The 23,443-nt window shown below is 48.5% G+C and overlaps 1 protein-coding gene across 2 annotated transcripts in view; it reads right to left on the bottom strand.

Annotated features, from left to right (window-relative positions):
* LOC146800042 (uncharacterized) overlaps positions 1 to 23,443 on the bottom strand; it is an 83,579-nt gene that overhangs the window by 5,655 nt on the left and 54,481 nt on the right. For both annotated transcript variants that reach the window (XM_085620959.1, XM_085620960.1), the window contains exons 3-5: positions 12,056 to 12,166; positions 10,806 to 11,102; positions 85 to 195 (exon numbers count right to left, since the gene is read on the bottom strand). In XM_085620959.1, coding sequence (XP_085477085.1) covers positions 85 to 195; positions 10,806 to 11,102; positions 12,056 to 12,166 — 519 coding nt within the window. The remainder of the gene's footprint in view (positions 1 to 84; positions 196 to 10,805; positions 11,103 to 12,055; positions 12,167 to 23,443) is intronic.

Here is a 23,443-nt window from a genome sequence, read left to right as displayed (position 1 = left end):
CAAATGTCCTTGAGCTTCTTGATTTTGGTTAATAATTCCACATTTGTGTGTTTCGAAGTATAAAAAAAAAAAGGGGACACGTACCTGCAGGGCTGTGAATGTTTTTAACGTTCCCTGGGTTCAGTTCAGCCACGGGAAAGGGCTCTTCCTCCTCTTTGATGCAGTCCGAGATCATCACTATGGTGAGCTCTTGTTCTGTATTCATGGAAACATGAAATAGTGATTTCACATCAGTCACAGCATCACCAAACACTTTAACATTCAGCAGAGCGTGTAGGTTACTATCCTCTAAGCTTCTGTCATAGACTATCTCTCTCTTTGGGTGAATATACAGTGTGCTTTTGCAAAGTAGGTTTATGCTGCAGTTGTACAGTGCACTATTTATTTTCTCCTGATAATCATCTGCTTACTTTCACCTCTGTTCATCAGCAATACTAAAATGAAGAAACATCCAACCAGTTGAGCAAGTTTTTTACCTTTGGTAATGCATTATCTGGTAGAGACAATATCTAGCTACAGATCCCTTACCTTTGAATTTCCCAGGCGTCAGACTGGAACCGGAAGATTTGTGTGTGAGCAGTACCTCTACACGCCAGTAGGTGGTGTCGATGGGCTCTGCGCTGCGTGGCCCACGCCGGAAGTTACGTTCACGTCACCTATATAGGGGCCACCTAATTGTGCTGACATCAGTTTTCTATTCACGACTTTCCATGCCAGAATCGCAGAGCCATGAAGTGTGTTCAAACTAGGGCCCTGAAAGGGATTATCTCTAACCCTAAATATCTGCCTGCAGAGCGGGGAGGATCGGTGGGTCGGTAAGCAATCTGTAGCTAGATAGTGTCTTTACCAGATAATGCATTACCAAAGGTAAGTAACTTGTTCATCTGATAGAGACATCTAGCCGCAGATTGTTTACCTTTGAATAGATAGCCAAGCAATACCAGCCTCGGTGGTGGGCTGTGGACAAATTCTAAACTAGAAAGCCCTGCAGACCTGACTGTCCAGGCAGTAATGTTTGGTGAACATGTGCAGGGACGCCCACATTGCTGCCTGGCAGATGTCCAGGACTGAGACTCCATATATCAACGCAGTGGTCGCAGCTTTTTTTCTGGTGGAATGAGCCCTTAACACCTCAGGGGGCTGCTTCTTGGCCAGTGCATAGCAGATTTTAATACAGAGAACAAACCAGCATGAAATGGTTAATTTCTGCACCCCCTAACCCTTCTTCACTCCAACATACCCCACAAAGAGTTGTTCGTCCACGCAGAATGTTCGTAAGCGGTCAAGGCAGAACAACAACACTCTTTTTGGGTCCAGACGGTGGAGTCGCTCCTCTTCTTTTGAGGGATGTGAAGGAGCATAGAAAGTGGGAAAGGTTGGAAAAGTTGTTTGAACCTCTACATGGTGGCGGAAAAAGTGACGTATGTGGCAAGGGGGTGTCCTCGAAAATTTCGAAAGATTTAGACTCCATGGTTAAAACATTATGGGTTGGAGCTAGGACCAGGCAGGGAAGACTTTGACCCAGTACTGGGAGAACTGGGAAGTGAGTCTTGAAACCTGCAATACCTGACCTATTGTGGAAAATGATGACTGCCTCTGATGTGAACCCTATTATACATATATCATTTCGAACTCAGATTGTGCTCCCTCTTAGGGGAAATGTTGTAGTATTCTCTGTCTCTATCCGTCGATTCATTGATCTTGTGCACTCAAGATTTTATTGTTTTTTTGTGTCAATGTTTAAAAGCAAATAAAAAACAAAATATTTTTTTTAAAAAGATAGTGGGCAAGGTGACGAATTGGCCCACATGAAATGGTGTGACCACTTTTGGCAAGAAATAGGCCTAATGTGAAGCACCAGTTTGTCTGGAAAAACAGACCGGACTGGAGGCTTGTATGATAACGCCTGTAGCTCATTCACACTCTAGGACTTGATGGTGAGCAGCCGGAGGGGACAATTATGAAAAGGCTCGAAAGGAGCACACATTAAGAAAGTGGGAACTAAATGAAGATCCCACTGAGGCATAATGAAAGGAGAAGAAAGAAAGATATAAACAAGACCTTTAAGAAACCTATTTACAATAGGGGACTTAAATAAAGAGGGTTGGCCATGCAAAAAGGGCACAGAGCAGAAAGGGAACCCTTCAGAGTGCCCAGAGCAGAGCCCTGCTGGGCAAGGGTAAGAATAAAAAGAAGGACATCAGAAAGGGAAGCAGAAAGAGGATCAATAGACTTTTCTGTACAATATACAAATTTCTTCCACCGGCAGGCGGAGCCCGTTTTGGTGGAGGGACTCCTGGCTGCCAGAATAACATTGCAGACTTCAGGAGGACGGTCGAAAGCTGTCAACTGTCACCGCTCAATCTCCATGCAAGAAGGAGCAGAGTTGAAACGTTCGGGTGGAGAACCCTCCCATGCTGCTGCGACAGAAGATCCTCCTGAAGGGGCAGCCTGATCGGATGCTCATGCTGAGAAGCTTGGCACACCTGACTCTCCGTGCCCAGTCTGGACCCACAAGGATAACTTGGGCCGGTCATTCCTGATCTTCCGGAGAACTCTGGGCAGAAGTGGTATGGGTGGAAAGGCGTACAGGAGGCCTGAGATCCACTCGAGACCAGAAGCGTCTCTGAGTGAAAGCTGCCTTGGAAACTACAGCACGCTAAACTGCTGAAATTGCATGCTCTCGGCCGAGGCGAACAGATCTAAGCAAGGCTCTCCCCACTGCTGAAAGAGACCTTGCACCATCTCCGATTGGAGACACCATTTGTGCTGCGTTAAGCATTGACGGCTGAGTTCGACCGGTCTGGCGTTCAGGGTACCTGCCAGGTGTAGAACCACCAGAGATATGCCCTGCTGCTCCAGTCTTTTCCAGAGACACAGGGCCTCTAGACACTGGGTCCACAACCCCACCCCGCCCTTTTTGTTGCAGTATGATATGGCGGTGGTGTTGTCTGTGAACACCTGCATCAGCCTTCCCTTGATGGAGAGTAGAAAGGCTATCAATGTCAGTCGGATCGCTTAGAGCTCCAGCATGTTTATGAGGAGTCCAGATTTTCCCGTAGACCAGAGTCCTCTGATCTCCACCTCTCCCAGATGGCCACCCCGTCCCAGAAGTGACACATCTGTCCCTTCTGAGAGATCTGGGGGGGGGGGGGGAAGGGTTCTGCCTCTGAACCAATCGTGGTTCCGTAGCCACCACTATAGGTCTTTTGCAGTTCCCCCAGAGATCTGGACCATATTGGAAAGATTACCCTGGTGCTGAACCCACTGAAACTTCAGGCCCCACTGCAGAGCCTGCATACGTCATGTGTCACCCGCAGGATGCAGGAGGCCATGAGGCTCGGCAGCCTCAGAGTCATTCTCACCGAAGTCCAAGATAGAGGCTGAAACATCAGCATCATAGCCTGAATATCCTGGACTCACTGCTCGAAGCCTGAAACTGCACTGTGTCCAGAACAGCTCCGGTGAAAGGGAGCCTCAGGTGTGAATTCCGCAAGTTGATAGTGAACCCCTGTGAATGCAGGAGGTTTGCCGTAGTCTGGAGGTGGGAGACGACAATCTGGGCCAAGCTCACCTTCAACAGCGAGTCGTCTAGATAGGGAAAGACTGGCACCTCTGATTTTCGCAGATGAGCTGCGACCACCGCCATTACCGTGGTGAATACCCTAGGGAAGCTAGTAAGGCCAAAAGGGAGCACGATGAATTGAAAGTACTCGTGGCCTACCGTAAACAGACAGTAACACAGATGGGCAGGCAGGATGGGGATGTGTAAATAGGCGTCCTGCAAGCCCAATGCTACCATCCAGTCTCCTGGGTGCAGGGCAGAAAAAACCTGAGCCAATGTGAGCATCCCAAACTTCTCCTTTTTGAGCAAGTGAATGAGGGTAATCAGATTGAAGATATGGCGAAGCAGTTTGTTCTTGTTGGGGATCAGAAAGTAGTGGGAATAGCAACCACTGCCTACTTCTGACACCAGAACCCTCTCTATGGCTCCCTTGGCCAAGAAAGCTGTGACTTCTTTGCGGCACAAGGAGAAATCATCCTCCGTCAGCCTGACATGAGATGGAGGCATAAGGGGAGGGGAGGATTTGAAGGTAAGGGAGTAGCCCCTCCAAATAATCTGTAAAACCCACCAACTGGACGTCCATGATCTTGGAGGGAAAGATTAGGAGGGCTTAGAGGCTGTGGCTCTAGGGGAATTGGTGGTTGTGGCAGACCTCTGGCTACCTGACCCACGGGGGTCGGTATCAACTGAGCCCTCGCTCCCGCACATTCTGGGAAGGTTGCGCAGGGCGATGACTGGAATTGGGGTGGGGCAGTTGAACGCCCATTCCATAGCCACGAAAGGCAGACTGAGGATGACATGGGGCAACTGCGAGGACCACGGACTTGGCTGTATACCGACAGTCCTTAAAGCTCTCCAGCACAGAGTCTGCCTTGTCTCCAAAGAGATGGCTGTCATCAAAGGGAATGTTCACGAGGGAAGCCTGGTCATCCCCTGAAATGCCAGATATCCTCAGCCAGGCATGGCGTCTAAGTGCCACCGTCTACGAAACCGCTCTGCCCAGCAAGTCGGTTGGGTCCAACCAACACTTAATGGTGAACTTAAATGAGTCTCTCCTGTCCTTGACCGCTTGTGAGAGAACGGCCCGGGCATCCTCCGAGAAAAGTGGCAGCACTTTCGCATCTATGTCCCACAGAGTGTGGAACTAGCAGCCCAATAAACATGCAGTGTTCACTGACCACAAAGCAAGACTGGTGGAAGAAAACATCTTCTTTCCCAAGCTATCCAGTATCTTCGACTCACTGTTCGGGTGTGCGGCAGAGATTGCGCCATGGGATGTACAGACTTGGACCAACAAGCTCTCAGGGGTGGGTGTTGGGTGAGAAAGTTTGGGTCCCCATGTGGGGGGGCCGTTGGCGGTGGCGGTGGGCAACAGGAGCCACTGTGCTGAGCTTTGTAACAGGTTCCCAGTAGGGCATCTGTTAGTGCTTCATTAAAATGGAGCAGGTTTTCGGAAGCAGAATGCTCCCGGTTGTAGCACTTCCATCAAGATGGTACTCTTGACTGCCACTGAGAGCAACTTGAGATCCAAGACCTCAGCTCCCCTCTTCGCCATCATGGAATATGATGCTCCTTCCTCCATGGCCACGGTAGGGGGAGAAAGCATATCAGGATCAGGGGATGTGTCCAGACCACTGGCATCACTCAGTTCCTCACACTAGTCCATACCTTCCTGGCCTTCTAACTGGCATTCTAAAGGGTCCAGTGACCCCTCCCATTCTTCCCCAAGGCTTAGCCCTTCAGAATAGGGCTCAAGCCCGACCTACGACCCGTGGGTCCTGCCGGCACCAGAAACGGCATTGGTCAACACCGTTCCGGCTTCGTGTCAGATTCGTGGGTATAAATGAGGCTGCCATCAGTGGGCGCAGGGAGCACTGGCTTCAGGAGAGGTCGCTGTGGCACGACCAACGCTGGTCTGGATGCATGGGGTCAACTGGAGCCAAGAACAAAGCCACCAGTGTGGAACCAGATGAGGCCACCTTCGACCTATTGTCGCCTCGGCTGACTGACTAGGAGAATTCAAAGCATGCTTCGACTTCTTATACTTCTTATGCCTCTGCCCCAAATGTCCTGATGATTTGGAATGGGATGAAGAGGACTTGGGGCTTCTGGAGCAGTCCCGCGTCCTCCCTCTCGATCAGGACCGAGATCTCCTAGGCATCGTGCTGGGCTGCTAGCAGCTTCAGGGACCGCTCCCGCAAAGTCTTCAGTCCAAGCACGACTTGGAGTTATGATTACACTCTATACACCACAAACACACAAGGTGTGGGTCTGTAACTGACAATGCGAGATGCCAGGTGCCACACGGTTTAAACCCGGTCTTCCTTGAAGACATCCTTGACACAACATGGAGGGATAATGCCTCAAAAAAGTACTGGACAAAATGTCAAAAAATTTCTGTCCAAAACCAACAGAGAGGGAGCTCTTTTTCCAGATCAGCGCTAACTGGCGCTGAAAGAAAAGAATGGATGTCAGCTTGTCGAGGTGGCGCCTTCATAGGTGATGCGGACATAACTTTTGGCTCGGACGCCGCCGAGATGAGCCGATCGACGCCACCTACCAGTGCGTAGGGGTACTGCTCATTAAAAAAAAATCCATATTCTGCAGCTAGATGTCTCGATCAGATTAATTATATTTTTCTTGTTTCTAATGAAGGATGGGTAGAGAAGAGAGGTAAACTTGTACATTTAATTTTGACCTCTGATGTTTTTAGATGGCGATCTCAAATATGGCAGCGTGATCACTTGGCATCTTGCCAAGACTCTACATTGTGAATAGGCTGAATGTATTTATTTATTTTACAAGTTTTATATAGCGCGAACATGACACATGGGGGGTATCAGAATTGTATTAGCTCAGAAGTATTGACCTGTATTGAAGGCTTGCATCATCTCAACCACCTCTGTCTCACAAATATACAAAAATATCAGAGATGATTTTGTGCTGACGGAAGACGACTTTGCTAGATACAAGACATAGCCAAGAGGGATCTGTTATTGATTTCTTGCATGGAGAGCCTCATTACAAGTCCTACTGTAATCATGATGTAGCGAGTAACAACAGCTACCAACTACATTGAGATTTTGAGAACCTTGGTAACTCAGCTGCCACCGGTCTAGAGTCAACAAGGCTCTCTGTATCAGTAATTCCAAGAGGCGAGGGGCATCGGGCACAAAACCACCAAACTAGTCATGGGTTCCTGAGAAAGGCATCCATTTTACAGATATGTGACACTTTTTTACTGCACAGATTGGTCAATCCAAAAGTTGTAATGGACTGTATGTGGAGACGGATGAGCTGGATGTAGGTTTTCAAGGAGTTCTGGAATGGAGTACAGACTACTTCTATAGCTGTCAGGGGATATCAACTGACAGGGAGGATTACTTATTGCCTCTGGTGGTCACCAATTTTCACACAATGCTATTTTGCCCTCTGTGATACCGGTTGACACTTATAGCTTTAGTTATCATTAAGTGCAACAGAAAATGACAATGTCATACTAGAACTATTCTTAAGACGTTGGCTGTAGAGGAATGCAATATTTGATTAAAATAATGGAAATTATGCAGGAAATTTTCTTTACAGATTAAATTTATAACGAGCATTGTAATTCCTATCGGAGTCGCAGAAATGTGTTTATTAAGTTTTACAACTTTAGATGGTGGTTAAATCAATACTTGTTCAGTTTCTGTGAAGGTAGTGCCACAATTTTTTGTTTTTATCTTACTACTACTACTACGGTAGAATAAACACATGGGCCTGGTAATTACCTTTACAAATGATTTAACATTTATGCGGGGTGTGGCTAGCTAATGTTTTTTTAAACTAAGAATGGATACAGGTAAGTTTCCTACAGCGCACAATGTTGACAGAAAATATAAAACCATAGTTACTAGAAATGCCAGGGTACATAAACAGAGCACTGTACTCTCAGATATAATATGGAAGGAAATGATAACCTCATTGCATTGATGGCAAGGATAGCGAGCCACTGGGCTTACACTAACTCCAGATAATATTTGTGGGGCATTTCTGGCATTGGTGCCTCTTCTGATAACACAATCCTTCTGTTTGGCTACACCCTGCACTGACACATGGTAGATGGGGAGGGCGTGTCAACGAGGGTCAATGGGGCCGGAAGTCGGAAGATGGATTAGTGGGCAGGTGCTGCTTCAGAGAATCTCACACAAGCAGTCAGTCAGGAGGAACTACATGCTACTGTGGAGAAGGATGAATGTATTTTAGCGTCCTAGGTGAGGTAGATTCTTGTGCCTTACTTGTTGCTAAGTGTCTGTTAAATGTACCACCCAAGAACGTAATTTTGCAGGTGAGTGACTGTGCTCCTACTGCTGAACAAATTGACTTTAAACCCCATTAACTACTGGCCCATCACTTGTCTACTCTTTATCTTCAAGAATATTAAAAAAGAAGTCTTCACACAACTCCCAAAACACATCAAAGCCAATCACCTTCACAGCTACCAATCAATCTTCAGATCACACCGCATCATGGAACCACCAACATACAAGGGGTAGATGACAGCTGTCAGACTACAAAAAGGGCTACTGCCTCCTGATACTTACGGACCGTTCTGCTCCCTTGACATATTTTCCTGTTAACATCCTCTTCTGGTTCAACTCTACCCTATCCAACTGACACCAGTTTGTCCACATAGGTACATCAAGATCCCAGACATTTTCTATAACGTACAGAGTTACTTCCACTCCTGGACTCTATCCTGTCCCCCACCATCTTCATGCTCTATGTAGAGCCCTTTAAAAGAGTACTCATCAACAACAGAATGAAATTCCACCAATACACTGATGACACACAAGACTCCCTGCTCAACCCCGCCAAGAGTAAATGTTTCCTGGTCGCCACTAACAGCAAACAGTAACTAGTTGAAAACGGGCTCAACAACATGAACCTGTACGGATTCAACCCTCAACTATCATCCGCCATGTCACTCAGTTTCACCCTCGACACTGTCCTCTCCCTAAAGGAACATATTGCTAAGACCAAGACAGTACAGAAACAGTCCACTTTATATGAGAAAGTGAAATTGTTTCACCCTGAAAGCAACTTCAAAACTGCTGCCCAATCTATTGCACTCACATTTGGATGGAGGAAATAACCAGCTCTACGATCTGATGGACACTATACTGGCCCCTGAAATCCATTCTAGAAACTATAGCAAGCCTCATCAAGGGCATGAATAAATGTTATTATGACCACAACTCCCATATCCTGGTGGAACTCTACTAGTTCTGCTTACATGCCCCACCATCTTCAATACCAGCTGTATCATCTACAAACTTAACATGAACAGAGACACACACAACACACACACAACACACGCACAAGATCTTTGCCTTGAAATTACCCTGGCTGGTCAAGGGTGCACTTGCAGTATTCTGGTTATTGTGACATGGGTGATGAGCTGTGTACATGGCATGTATGTGTTGTTTAACAAGGCAGTGTGAGTCCACTATTAAGGTGATACCCATGATCAGCACTCAGACATGAAAGGTATATGTAACAACAAGTAAGGCATATGTAAGGACCATTAATATGAGTTATTACTGATGGTTCCAAAGGGAAAATGAATCTTCTCCTTGAACAGTGTTGATAAAGTGAATAAGGTATGTGTGCCATTTTCATTTACACAAGTACCTGAAAGGCGCTGAAGAAAGCAGGTCGGGCATCACACGCCTCTTCCAGCATCTAAAAGGTATGGGCAGGTTTTGCTAACTTACCATGGCAAATGGTCCCAAGGTGGCTACTGGTCTGCTGGAGAGAACCCATTTCTATTCAAGGCGAGTATTCAGCTAGGCCTGGTGAGAGCACTGCACTGGAGATTAGTGCTGACATTCCACGGGCATCCAGAAACACAGATTACTAGGTCAATGAGGGAAGGAGTACCATTTCCTGAACTGCAGATTGTGTGCTTAGAAGAGAGGGCAGAGCAGTATCCGTGTGATTGTAAATTGGTGGGGGGTGGATAAAGCCTAGGTGGTTTGATGCACCAAAGAGTCATTTTGTAACTTGCTCACACTAATGACTGCTGGGTTTACCAGTGTGGTGATGGAAAAGAACAACAGCAACAGACTTAACGAAGCATCTTTGCACCACGTACAAGTGCATATCATCTCATGGACTATGTGCTATGCATTCAAGCCTATGGGAACACGCGGGTGCTGGGCTATAGGGAGCTCATTTTATATTTTTTGTTTAGGTTAGAAGGTGTCATAGGATAGATCGGTTTGAAAGAGTTTAGGGTTTAAGGTTGTAGGTTTGTGTGGCTGAATAAGTCAAAGAGGTTGTGTGTTCTATTTTCTGTGTAAGGTGTTTACTTAGGAAGAAATGTATGATCGGCTGTGAACAGGAATAAACTTCTTGGGCCATGTACCTTTATCTGTAAATGGCATATGGCACAATCATAGGGACCCTTGCACAATTGGTGTTCGGTCTCTAGGATTTCACACTGACTGGTAGCCTCACAGACATACTATGATTTTAATTTAAACTAGGGCCCCAAACTGGGTGGACCCCTAGTAACTTAAGTGTTCTACATTGCACACATTATACCTGCCACTTTAAAAGCTTTGTATCATAAAGTTTTGTGTTTAATTCTAATGCAAGAAGCAACAGATCTGTAGAACCTCCTGAGCCCAAAATAATCAACATATCATTTTCAACATATACATGATTTACTGAAACTCCAGCAAGGTAGTAATGCGAATTCTGTGGGAACCGAAGACTCTCTTTCTCTTACAGTGAAACGCCTGAATCTGTGGGGATGAAGGAGCCTGTTATTTGCCAAGAGCGGCTGAGCCTGCTTAGTAACCTGTTTCTTCATGTGGCCTAAGACTAGACAGCCTTTAGAGGCAGTTTGTGAGTGGAAGTCTTACATCACTGAACTTCAAGCACATTGTGAGTGTGCTCTCCTGGAGATCTACACTGATTTAGACTGCACCAATAGGAACTTGTCTTAGTGTAACGCAAGGTACAAAGCTGGCTCAGAACGATACATACCAGCTCATATACGAATGGATGTTGGTTGCTCAATTAGCCCAGAGGAGGCTGGAAAGGCTACTAAATAGAACATGAAGCTTCACGGATTCTGCTCTTTATTTGGCTGCATTCAGACCTTTCAGCCTCAATTATAAAAAGCAAATATTTATTTTTTACTCTCAGCATCTTGGGACTCATTTGTTACAGTAAATATGAAAAACGTCACCTTCACACCAGTTCATTTGACTTGTGCTGAGCATATCATGACTTTTCCTTCTGTCTGTTTCGAGCGGATAAGGACTCTCCTTTCTGTCTGTACCAAGCGGATCATGCCTCGGTCTTCTGTCTGTGTCAAGACGATCAGGGCTCTCAATTCTACCTTTGCTGAGCAGATCAGGATTCCCCAACCTCTCTCTGCAGAGCAATTTAGGACTCTCCATTCGGCCTGTCTTCAGAGGATCCTTCATTCGCGGTGCAACCTCTCTGCTTACGGTACACACGTCCAATGTGGGAATTGCAGCACCTATAAAAAGCAGAAGCTTCTTAATTGGAATATTGCATTATCCACTTTCACTGCGATTTTATTTTTATGGTGAGTGTACATATCCCATCCAACCTATGGAATTGAAGGAAATTCTTTGTTTTATGCAAAACTGAATATTCAACTTGCTAATAATTATATGTTTGAGCAAAGTACAGGTTTCCAGACATTTTATAAAATGCAGAGGCGCAATTCTATACGATTCATTGTTTAGTAGTGTATAATGTTATTCATCACTTCAGAGGATAATAAAGCACAGTGTATGCACACATGCACGCGAACACACACACACACACGTAGTCTTCCATTCACTTGACACACTTTAGTTTGCACTGCAGAGGGTGCACATTTTTAGCACACAAGGGGCCACAAAAACCCTTCTGTAATATGCAGTGCCGAGAGGTGGATTCGCTGGAAATGATGGAACTTCCTCTGCCTTGTGTTCGGTGAGGAACATAAAAGAACTGCCCATGTTCTTGGAGGAGAGAAAATCTAAAGAATACCTCCATGCCCAGCCAGTCATCCACAAACCAGCAAATCTTCCTAGATGTCGTAAAGTAGTCAAACCTGATTAATTCCACTCTGGTGACTTATGCAGCCTCTGCCACTCACTCCTCAGTGCCAAGAAGGTTTGAAGAATCCAGTACGATTCAGAAGCCTTAATGAGCACCTCCCCTGGTTGGATGTCTTCAGATTCCTACAATCCATCTCCTAATTACATCCAACTTAGTCTGGGTTTGAAAAATCAGAAAATATCATATCATGAAGTAAACAGAGGGTGAAAATTCCAACTGCATTTTGTGGTAGAAGCAAAGACGTTGCAGGTCTGTCCTTGTGCATGTGTGTTCTTGTGTCCTTGAACAAGCATCAATTCACAAGTTATTTCTGCCCCCTTCTCTGTTAACTCATGCAACATTTGAACTGTTCTTACTCACTTTGGGAAAGGCTGTCATTGTTGCTTCTATCAGGGTCTTCATCGTCCAGAGGGCACAGACCTTCCTTTTCTTTGGATCTTAATGAAAAGACAGAGTTTGCAATCACAGGGCCTAGTTCAAAATAAAAGGGAATGTGTTAGTGATCAAAAGCTCCATGGGTCCTTAGCAAAGAGAAAAGGAGTGTACACATAGGGGTTTACAAAGAGCAGGATTAGTGAAATGAATAGCTATTGGACTTCTTGTGCAATGGCAGTCCTCACCACAATTTATCTTATTTATTTATTTAAAAAGTTTTATATAGCGCAAACATGACCCATGAGGGTATCAGAGCGCATAACAAATTATCAGAAAGAAGAAACATGTAGAGCAACAACAATATAATTGAAACCGGTACAGGATGTAGGAGCTCCCCAGTTGAGGGAGGGACCACCTTAAGGTCTAATCCGACAAATCAAAAACACTATCGTTACAGGCGGGTAATAAAAATGGGTGTAGTCAACGTGCCATTTCGGGCACGGAGAGCAGAGTTCCTTGGTGCTATGGCAGAAATGTGTTCATCAATAGTATTTTAACTTCCTTTTTTAATGATGCATTTGAGAGATTCAGTCTGATTTCAGGGGGCATGGAGTTTCAAATTCTCGGGGTGATACCCGAGAAGGCTCAGTTGTAATTTTCTTCTTATAGAATTTCTGTGGTTTAAAAAGTAAAGTGCTGGCACTTCCAGAGGATCGGCATCCGCTGGAGAGCTCCAGTTTGTGTGCGAGGTATCTTGGAGTGTTGAGTGTTGAAGTGTAGGGCTTTATGGGTCATGCAGGCAATTTTTAGGTCTCACCTGGTGCTGCAACGTGCATGCGCTGCTCGCTCTGCGAGGGCCTTTTGGAATCGATACAGCTCGGAAGGGGACTTTAAGCCACGCCCTTGTTTTCAATTGGCTCATCCTTCATGTTAAACGCTGGCGCGTGATTGAAAATCGGGCTTTTGGGTTACCGCCTTGTCCACTTTTAGGACAGTCCATGTGGACAGGCCGACGCCATCTTTGTTTCCCGTGACATAGGAGTGTGTGCTCCTAGCTTGTTTACTGGCTCCTGATTGGAAATCATACCCGCTCCTCCCTCCCCATACCCCCATCCCAAAGCAAACTTCCCAGAGTTGCGCCCTTCATTCTGCATTTGCTTACCGAGCCGGAGGGCAAACTTAGCCGCACCGTGCTTATAAGCTCTGCTTACTCCCTACCCGTCGGTGCGGCCACCTCGTACTGGAGTCTCTGCGGCTGCCACTGGCATAAAGGACCCCCCGCCTTCTCTGCTGCTGCCGGGCACCTCTCTGCAGAAGGCATGTAGCCTGCTGGTGCTTATCTAACAAAAACACAGTAAGAATGGCTGACGCGCCTTTCATTTCCCTGGCTCGGCTTGTTTTTAAGTGACATGCGCGGTCTGCTTTGACGCACGGTCTGCTTTCACTTTCGGGATCGCGAGCACTATATTTGTTATTTTTCAATTACTCGGTAAGCACTATATCTGTTATTTTGTATACGTTACATGCGCGGTCCGCTTTCACTTTCGGAACCCCGAGCACTATATTTGTTATTTTTCAATTACTCGGTAAGCACTAGATTTGTTATTTTTTATAAGTTACATGCGCGGTCCGCTTTCACTTTCAGGACGGCGAGCACTATATTTGTTATTTTATTTTATCTAAGTTACATGCGCAGTCCCCTTTCAAGCACGGTCCGCTTTAACTTTCGCAACCGCGAGCACTATATTTGATATTTTTCTCTTCTCTTCACTTCACTTTTTGCATTTCTCTTCTTACACGTTTCTACTTTCTCTTTGCCTCTTTTCACCTAGTCTTTCTTCTACCCAGTTTCACACCTCCCTCGTTGGCATTCTTCTAATGCTCCCTTCTCTCCCGTTGTTCCACGGCCCACTTCCACACAACTTCTTTCCCTCATTGCTTCTCAGCGCGCTCCCTCTAAGCATCCATGACTGCCTCAGTCCCACCCCTCATGCTCCTCTTTTTGTCCACGCCGTGTTTGCTCTTCTTTTTCCCAAGCCTCGTTTGCTCCTCATTTTCTCCACGCTGCGTTTGCTCCTCCATTTTCCTCCAACGCCCTCTACATTTATCTTCCACGCTCGTTTCTTCCCAGGCCAGGCATATTCCCGGAATCCAGCGCCTTTCCCATTTGAATGTGCCCTAGGCCAGGCCTGCTCTTCTACCCTCTCTCGAGACAGGCTGGCACGTCCCATAAGATGAATGCCACCTGCAACCAGGTCTTCCCTATAGCTATACTGGTCACTGTGTCTACTGGTCTCTTCTTATCCTGCTGCCATGCTTCTGTGAAAAAGCGTTGACAAAGTGAATGGGTCTGAAAAATTCCAAGTCGGACTTATTTGTGGGTTATAACAAATCCAAACCAGACCTACAGGCTTTGCCAATGCTGGTTCAGATTGTAAGTATGGGGTGAAACGCCCGGTGAAACGCCCTCACATGCTTAGCAGTGGACTCTAACATATATGAGCTTGCCTTGAAGGCACGGGGACTCAGGTGAGGGGCCTGCTGGGAGCACCCCGCCCCCGGCCCCTACACCGGGAATGCTGCTTCCTTAGAGGGTGACTGCATGTAATCTCACTGGCCGCAGCTACTGCTCCGGTTATGTGGATGTTTCACAGCAGAAATGGCTTTAAGCTATGACTTTATTCAGAATTTTTACTTGAAATTATTGCATTTCAAATGAAGGTTCTGCTTTGCAGGAAAACTGTTAACAGCCAGAGCTGTTATTCGCTCCTTGATTTGGTGATAAACTCCTTACATGAACGTGTGTCCATTTAACATGTTTTAATAGATTACAATTTCCTTATGTCGTGCATTAGTAGATCGGTCAATCCTATTTTCTTTGGATCCTGGTACAGTGTTTGTAAATCTGCATTTAGGAGTAAAAACCAAAACTACAAGTACCAGAATATATATAGTTATTAAAACAGGTTGGTGTCTCTTTTCACCTTGCTAGGGAAGGGAAAAACTGTTCTCTTTACCTAGTACTGGCACTACATATCCAGCAATAGCCAACGATGTTTCATTATGTCTGCCATGGGTCTGAGAGTTATTGTGACATCATTCACAGGATGGCCAAATAAGGTAACAAAAATGCTTATTACTTTATTATAACTTTTCAACATGCTGCACAGCAGGTACACTGATCTACAACATAGCCTATACACATTGGCAAAGCCAATAGGTCTGGTAAAATACTTATAAGGTCACAAAGGCGAGACCTATTCGCTATGCCAATGCTTGTTAACTGTATTCTTGCTTCATATGGAAGCCAGTTTAGAGATTTCAGATTGTGAGTGATGTGGTTGATTCTTTTAGTGCCTATGATGAGCCTCACAGCAGAGTTAAGAGAGGCCCTTAGTGGGGACATCTTGGATCTAGGTAGGCCACAGAGAGTTGCACTTCTATTGTTCAACCTGGAAATCACTAGGGCTTACGCAGCAGACTTTAAATCATTAATGGGGGGAAGGGTTTTATTTTTCTTAAGATGTTTATTTAGAAGTTTGCTCCTTTGGTGGCAGCACTGATGGGCTACCTGCATGTTCAAGTTCTTGCCTAGAGTTATTCCCAGTGATCTCGTGGAATCTATAACGTGTGGTAAGCAGTTAACAGCTGTTAGTTGCTTCATCCATTCTTCAAAATCTGGTGATTGTTTGGGAGGGGTGATTAAGAGGAATTCCGTTTTGAGAGTGTATAGTTTGAGGAGGTTACAGGGTCAGCCACTTTTTGGTGTTTTTGTAGAGTTAAGTTGTTGTGGGTTTTGAAAAATAGGGGTAACCTGCCCAGACTCTAGGCAGTCAGGAATAGTGCCTTGAAGTAGTGAGGCATTTACTATCTTAGTCTAAAGTGGGAGTATAGACTATTTGATCGAACTGAAGAAATTCAATTGGCAGAGGGTCACTGAAGAAGTTTGAAGGCTTCAGTGCTGCTAGAATTTTGAAAATGGCACTTTCCGCAAAGGTTTTGAATAAGTTCCATGAAAAGTGTTGTTTTGGGGTTGGGGTGTGCCCAGCGGGACAAAGGAAAAGACACACAATTGATGGACAGAATGCAGAGCAAATCAAAACATTCACCCCCAGTCAAGAGATCTGGGTTAAATCCATCATTCTTTTGCTCACCATGCCACCCCAGTTTAGACCTGGCCATATGCAAATCAGTCTTGACTCGGTGCCTCATGGGAACAGTCCAGCCCGAACTGCCAAGCCAGGTCCTCCCTGGACCGGAAACAAGCTTCCTAGGACCGGTTTCGGGGTTTCGCCCCTCTTCAGCCAGGATAGCTTGATTCCAGTGGCACAGTGAGCCCAGGACCCACGTCTGGGCATACCTGGCGCACTTTGGACGAGAAAGCAAAAGACACACAATTGATGGACGGAATGCAGACAAATCAAAACATTCACCCCCAGTCAAGAGATCTGGGTTAAATCCATTATTCGTTTGCTCACCATGCCACCCCAGTTTAGACCTGGCCATATGCAAATCAGTCTTGACCCTGTGCCTCATGGGAACAGTCCAGCCCGAACTGCCAAGCCAGGTCCTCCCTGGACCGGAAACAGGCATTCTAGGACCGGTTTCGGGGTCTCACCCCTCTTCAGCCAGGATAGCTTGATTCCAGTGGCACAGTGAGCCCAGGACCCACGTCTGGGCATACATGGCGCACTTAGGGCGAGAAAGCAAAAGACACACAATTGATGGACGGAATGCATAGGACATAGAAGCACAGCTATCTGGGAATGAGGGCGGCTGATATATGATATGCATGTAAGGTGTTCTAATGCACTCTGCAAATAATTTTCAATTTTTCTCTGCTTTTCGAGGAAGAAGAAGGCAAATTCCACAGTTTGGCTGTGGACTAGACCCAAATTGGGACATTTTAGGTTAGCTATTCGATTGTAGTTTGATGAGTTCAAACTTTTTTGGGTCGGTTTATGGCTTGATCTAGTTGACTTCTATTTTGTGTCGTCATTTTTTATTGGATATCAGAAATACAGTAGTGCGATAAGCGCTCGGTATGATACAAAATGGAAGTTATAACACAGTGAATACATCAATAGGGGGACAAAGGGGACCGGGGGAGGTGTATAGAAGTGGGAGGGTAAGGGGGGTAATGTAACAATGTAGAGATATATATCATCAACATGAACAGTGCAGCACATCGAACAACTTGATGTAGAACACTTGGCTCAGTACAATGAGCATCAGAAAGGGTGCAATGGTAATTCCCCCGCGTTGCCAGCTAAGGCAGTGGCCGCAATTTGCGGGCGATCTGGGCGGGAGGGGGCTGCTAGTCAACGAGGACCTCCGTACGGAGGAAGAGGTGAGATTGAGAGAGGGGTGTTGGGAGATCCCCTTGTCGGGACTGAGCGGGAGAGGCATCATAAGTCTCAAGCATCACTGAGGGAGGAATCAGGGTGTGTTGTGATCGGGGGGGTGATTCTGTTGGTCGATTTGGGGAGAATGTCAGGTATTGCTGAAGAAGCGGTGTGGGCAGTATCCCTGAGGAGGAGATCGGTGCACCGGCCTGTGATTGTGCGGTGGCGGCTGCCAATACCGGGTCGGGTGAGCAAGTGTCAGATGGTGGGGGAGGGAGCTGGAGGTGGGTGGTAAGGCGGGAGAGAATAGCGTGGCGGGAGGGAGTTTGGGAGGAATGGCGAGACTGGTGGGGATGGGGGAGTGTGGGGTGGGGAAAGGGTTGAAGGAGAGATGGGGAGGAGTGTGTGTGGAGGGGGGAAGGAAAGAAGGGGGGGATGTGTGGAAGGATGACCGGGCATTTCTGTACGGGATGAGGAAATGAAGGGAGGAGGGAGGCTGAACTACCCAGAATTCGCCGCAATCTGGATAGGTGGGCCAGTGACATCTAGAGAGAACATTAGGACATTAGTGCGGGGCCTCCCGAAGAAAGGGAGCCCATGTCTGTGGAAACAACTCTGCCTGGTCCTGTATGCCGTAAATAACACGTTCGTGGGACACTGTTTGAATCATCGCCACCATCCAGTCCTCTTGTGAGGAGGGAGTGGGTGACCTCCATTGCAGAAGGATGCAAAGCTTGGCTGTGGATAGCGCAGTGTGTAGGAGGCGGCATTGTGGGCGAGTGATGTCTGGGGAGTCTCTGATATTGTGCAGAAGGATGATAGGAGGGGTACTCATAGGGGCATGGACCCTTCCAGGGTGTCCCCGATATAGGACCACAAAGGTTGGATAGAACGAAATTCGCCGAGTGTGGGGGGAAGGTTGCAGCGTGCATCTGGACATTTCCAACACCTCGTATAAAGCAGGAGGCCGGCCCTCTGCAGCTTCGTAGAGGTCCAGGACCACTTATGAAGGGTCTTAAAAAGACAGAATTTCAGCAGGGCCTCACAGGTTTCCTTGTTCAGGGACTCTATAACCTCTATCCTGTCCTCTTCTTCGGCGGTGAGTTGTAAGTAGGCCTGCCACTATGCGCGGAGGTCGTGCAAGAGAGGCTGTGAGAATAGGTGGTTCGTGTGTGTGCCATAGAGTCCAACATCACCCCCTTTTGTCGTCCCCACACCAACAGGTAGTCTACTATCGGCGACGATTGCAGGGGCGAGGACCAAGACATCACCTCAGGCAGTGCTGTAGCTCAAGGTACTGCCAGGCCTGCTGTGGGTGTAACCCAAATTCCTCCCGTAATTGAGCGAAAGGTTTCAAGTTGCCGTCTAGTAGCATCTGATCCAGGGTCTGTAGCCCCACTGCCTTCCATCAGGGCCAATGGAGTTTCTGGCAGTTTATTCAGACGCTGTTGTTGCCCCATATCGGTGCCTTGGTGTGTAGACGGTGCCATGCCTTATGTGTAGCCTGTATTACAGGATGTGGAGGAGGTATTTGGGGGGTGTGGTCCCCGTATAGGGGGCCAAGGCCATCGCCACCGGTGTGGAGTGAGCGTTCCATTGCGACCCACTGCGGGGGTCCGGCATTTTCGGGAGCAGATAGGACACCTGGGAGATAAGAAGGGCTAAAGAGCGGTGTTCTACATACAGTAGGCCCAGGCCACCAAAGTTGTGCGGGCCATAAGTTTGGATGCAGCTAAGCGGGGGCGGCTGGAACCCCAAACGAAGGCCTGTATTTGGGTGTCAATGAGGCGTAGAGTAGTTAGAGGCTCTACGATGGGCAACATTCCCTAGGTGTAGGTAAAGTGCAGCCGTGTAACTATTCTTACCGCCTGTACTCTGCCCTACATGGAAAATCCCAGGAGGGACCATTTGTCAAAGTCTGATTTTTTTATCTGCACGATCAGGGGTGTCATGTTATCCACAAACATTCCTTCCAGGCCTCTGTTAACCAGGACCCCCAGGTATTTAAGCCATGAGGATTTCCGTCGGAAAGGATAACCATGGATCGCTCCCTTCGTGATGCCGAAGGACAGTGGAAGGGCCTCGCTTTTGTCCCAGTTCACCTTGTAGCCTGATAGGGCTGCAAAGTCTTCAATGACTTAGAGTAATGCCGGTAAGGAGCACGAGAGGTCTTTAAGGGTGAACAGAATATAGTCGGCATATTGATATATTTTAGAGAGGCCACCCGCGATGGGTATGCCCGCTATGAACGGAAAGTGGTGGATGGCAGAGGGTCCATGGCCAGCAAGTACAAGAGGAGGGAAAGTGGGAACCCTGAGGTGTGCCTCTCCGGATTCGAAAGGTATCCGAGAGGAACCCTCCACAGTTGAACTGGGCCACGGGGCAGTCATTAAGTAGGCGCACCTTGGAGATTAACTATTCTCCCAGTTCAAAGTGTTTCATAGCGGAAAAAAGGTACTCCAATTCGATGCGATCAATCACCAAGCATCCTTAGGTAGGTCCTTGGCGGTTCACAGAGTGTGAGCCAGGGTGCGGAGGTGGTTTCTGGAGGAGCAGCCTGAGACAACGCCAACCTGTGTATGATGAATAAGGGAGTGTATGCCCTTGCTCAGCAGTGCTGCCAAGATGCCGGCTAATATTTTAATATCCCCGTTTAGGAAGGAGATGGGGCAATAGCTGCCGCACCATAACAGGTCTCTCCCAGGTTTGGGCAGTAACGCGATCACCACTCTATTAGGTCCTAAGGAGGTCGTCCTTTCAGCCTCTTGCAAGGAGGCTTGTAGGGTATCAATTGCCTCCTCTCTGGACCATTTGTAGATTTCCGCAGGGATTCCGTCCTCGCCTGGTGCCTTGTGGCAGGGTAAGTTGGCGATGGCTGCTGCAATTTCCTCCTTACTAATAGCCCCCACTAATAGCTCCTTGCCTTTATCCGTCAGGTGTGGAAGGTCAACTCCCTGTAGGAATGCGGATATCCGTTTCGTACTGGCCGGTGCTTCCGGGTTTTAAAGTTGTTGGTAAAATGAGGCAAATTTATTGACAATGTCCTGGAGTCGAGCAAGGGTGTCCCCGTTCGCAGATCGGATAGCGGGAATGGCCACTGCGGCCTCCTGTTGCCTAAGTTGTGCAGCCAGCAGTCGGACCACTTTTCCCCCCTGCTCATAATGCCTCCCTTTCAGGCGTTGGAGGGCGTATTCAGATTTGGAGGTGAAGAGGCCATTAATGGCCATACAGGCTTGCTTTAGAGAGCAGCGGTTGGGTAATGAGGGGTGGGTGGACTAAAGGCGGGTGAGGAAGGCAATCTGACCCCTCCAGTTGAGGGACAACAGGACCAGTTAGTGGTCGGAAAGGGCGGCCTCCAAGATGCGAGAATCACCAGCGAGCACCACCGGGGAGTGAGAGACTAGGAAGTAGTCCAGTCTGGACTGGGTACTGTAGACAGGAAAGTATATTCCCTGTCTGTCAGGTGGCAGAGGCAAAAATGATCCACAAAGCCATGGTCGGAGGCGATATCTCCCAGCAGGACTCTACCCCGTCATTTCCCCTGCCCAGGGGTCCCATCTTGTCTAGTACTACATCACGGGTAAGATTCCAGTCTCGGGGGAGGAGCCTAGCGCGCAACCAAGATGGCCGCGTAGGTGCGAGGCTCCCGAGGACCTCCGCGACCTCCTACATATATCCTGACAATATCCTGTCCTAGATGAGGGGACTGTGTTGGTGAGCCCGAGCTGAGGTGGCACCCGCTTTCCGCTTCCAAATTGGACCTCGGACTCCGGCGGTAGCGCCGTTTGAGATTTCCGGCCTTCCCCACGCCGGACCCCGGATTGGAGTTGTGGGGTGATCCGGAGGCAAAGTCAACAACAGCGGCGGGGTGGGCGCAGCGGCTCGCGTACCCCGCACTTTCACTTTCGCACCCTCCTTGCTGTTTCGGCGAGGTTGGGTTGCGGGGCACTGTGAGGTAGTGTGGCCCCGTTGGGGTGCCCTGCCGGCCTGCCGGCTGTGACTTGCCCCGTGGCCCTGTGGTGACCGCCCCCCCCCGGATCCCGTGAACCGGCTTGCCCGCCCTTTACGACGTGCCTGGCACGGCCGTGGGACTGGAACCATGTCCACAAAGCAAGATGGAGATCGGGCAAAGGTGAAATCGACCCGACGTGGCGCAGTCCCCCAGTCCAACAGCATGGACCGCTACACCCTCCAGAAGGGATCTCCCGAGGTGCCGCGTAAGTCCCCTGAGGGCCCGACTGATGCTCCTGCTCTGCCCGCGGACCTGACCCTGCGAGACGTGATGGGCGCCATCGCTGAGATGAAGGCCTCGGTGGACCAGCGCTTTGATACACTGGCGCAGAAAATCGACTCGGTCCTTGTGGATGTTGGCCTGGTAAGGGCCGATTTATCCAAGACTAATGACCGGTTTGATTCGTTGGCCCACACCACATCGGACCTCACGACGGATGTGGCAGCCCTCCAAAAGGAGGTGCGCCGGCTTGGCCAGGCGAGCGCGCTGATGGATCGTCGCCTGGAGGATTCTGAGGGTCGGGCCCGGAGGAACAATGTCCGTATTCTCGGGGTGCCTGAGGGACGGGAGGAGGCGGCGGCGGATCTATTCGTGGAGGACTTGATTCTCACCCACCTCCAGCCCCGGGGACTGAGTAAATTCTTCGCGGTGGAGCGGGCCCACAGGGTTCCCGGGGGAAGGCCTAAGCCCGGAGCCCCCCCGAGGCCTCTCATCGCCCGGATTTTCAACTTCCGAGACAGAGACGCTATCCTGCAATCATCCAGACTACAGGGGCCGGTCAGACTCGACAATATGGATATAAATTTTTATCCTGACTTCACCCCAGCGGTCCAAAAGCAGAGACTAAGCTTTCTCGGAGTCAAACGTCGTCTACGGGACCTAAATCTCAAGTACGCTATGCTTTTCCCGGCTAAGCTGCGGGTGGAGTTGGATGGCCGTACGCACTTCTTTGATCGTCCCGAAGCAGCCGGGGACTGGTTAGATACTTTGCCTGGGGATCGGGGTCGGGGGGGTGGGAGGGGAGCGGTGGGGGGAGAGGGCCCGCCGGATCAGGACTGAGGGCCTAATATTATGCCTCGCTCTGGACAAAATTGATGTCACTTTAGACTGTTCACCTGTTTGAGTAAGTCTCCTCCTGTGGAGGTCGTGTGGGGTCTCTTGGGGGTTCTCCCTCCTCCTCTGGGGGTTTAGTTAGTTTCACCATCTATGGGGCGACAGGCACACTGCACTTTGGGGGGGCTGTTTGGGCTCATGCAGGGGTGCAGGGAGGGGGGAGTTCTGTTGGGGGGGGGGGAGTTGGGGTGGGGTGTTGTTGTTCGTTTTTACCACAAGGCAAACCCTTTTCTGTATCGTTTTTAAGGTGCTCTCCGGGGGACGATTGATGGCTCCTGTGTGTTATGGGGGGTAGGGAGTTGACTTTGTTGTCTTGGAACGTTAATGGACTGGGGGATAGGATCAAGCGAGGTGTGGTCCTGCAGTATTTGAAACAAATCTCACCCGATGTAGTCTTCCTGCAGGAGACACACCTTATTGGAAACTCTTTCTGTGCCATGAATCGGCGTGGCTATCGTTTGGTGGCCCACTCGGGCTTCACGTCGGGCTCACGGGGTGTGGGCATTATGGTGAAGAACTCGCTCCCGTTGGAAATTGATGAGGTGCGCCATGATGATAGGGGGCGCTATGCTGTTTTAGTGGGGAGAATGGAAGGCAAAGTGGTGGTTTTTGTATCGGTATACGTCCCACCGGGGTTGCAGGCGACCACTTTTGCAGACCTGGGGCGCCTCCTCCTGGGCCTTCCGGGGGGACTCCTAGTGGTTGGGGGGGACTTCAATGCGGTGGTTTCTGGGACTCTGGATCGTCACCCCCCTAGGGACCTCCCCCGGGCCCAGGCGTGGCTACCTGGCCTCTTGGATACACTGGGATTGGTGGACTGCTGGCGCTTAAAACATCCCACGCAGCAGCAGTACACTTTCCACTCGGGGGCACATGGTAGCCTCTCACGGCTTGATCACGTCC

This window comes from Triturus cristatus, chromosome 8 (assembly GCF_964204655.1).
Source record: "Triturus cristatus chromosome 8, aTriCri1.1, whole genome shotgun sequence".
Taxonomy (NCBI): Eukaryota; Metazoa; Chordata; class Amphibia; order Caudata; family Salamandridae; genus Triturus; species Triturus cristatus.
Note: the sequence above shows the minus strand (reverse complement) of the source record. Positions and strands in the feature narration are given on the sequence as shown.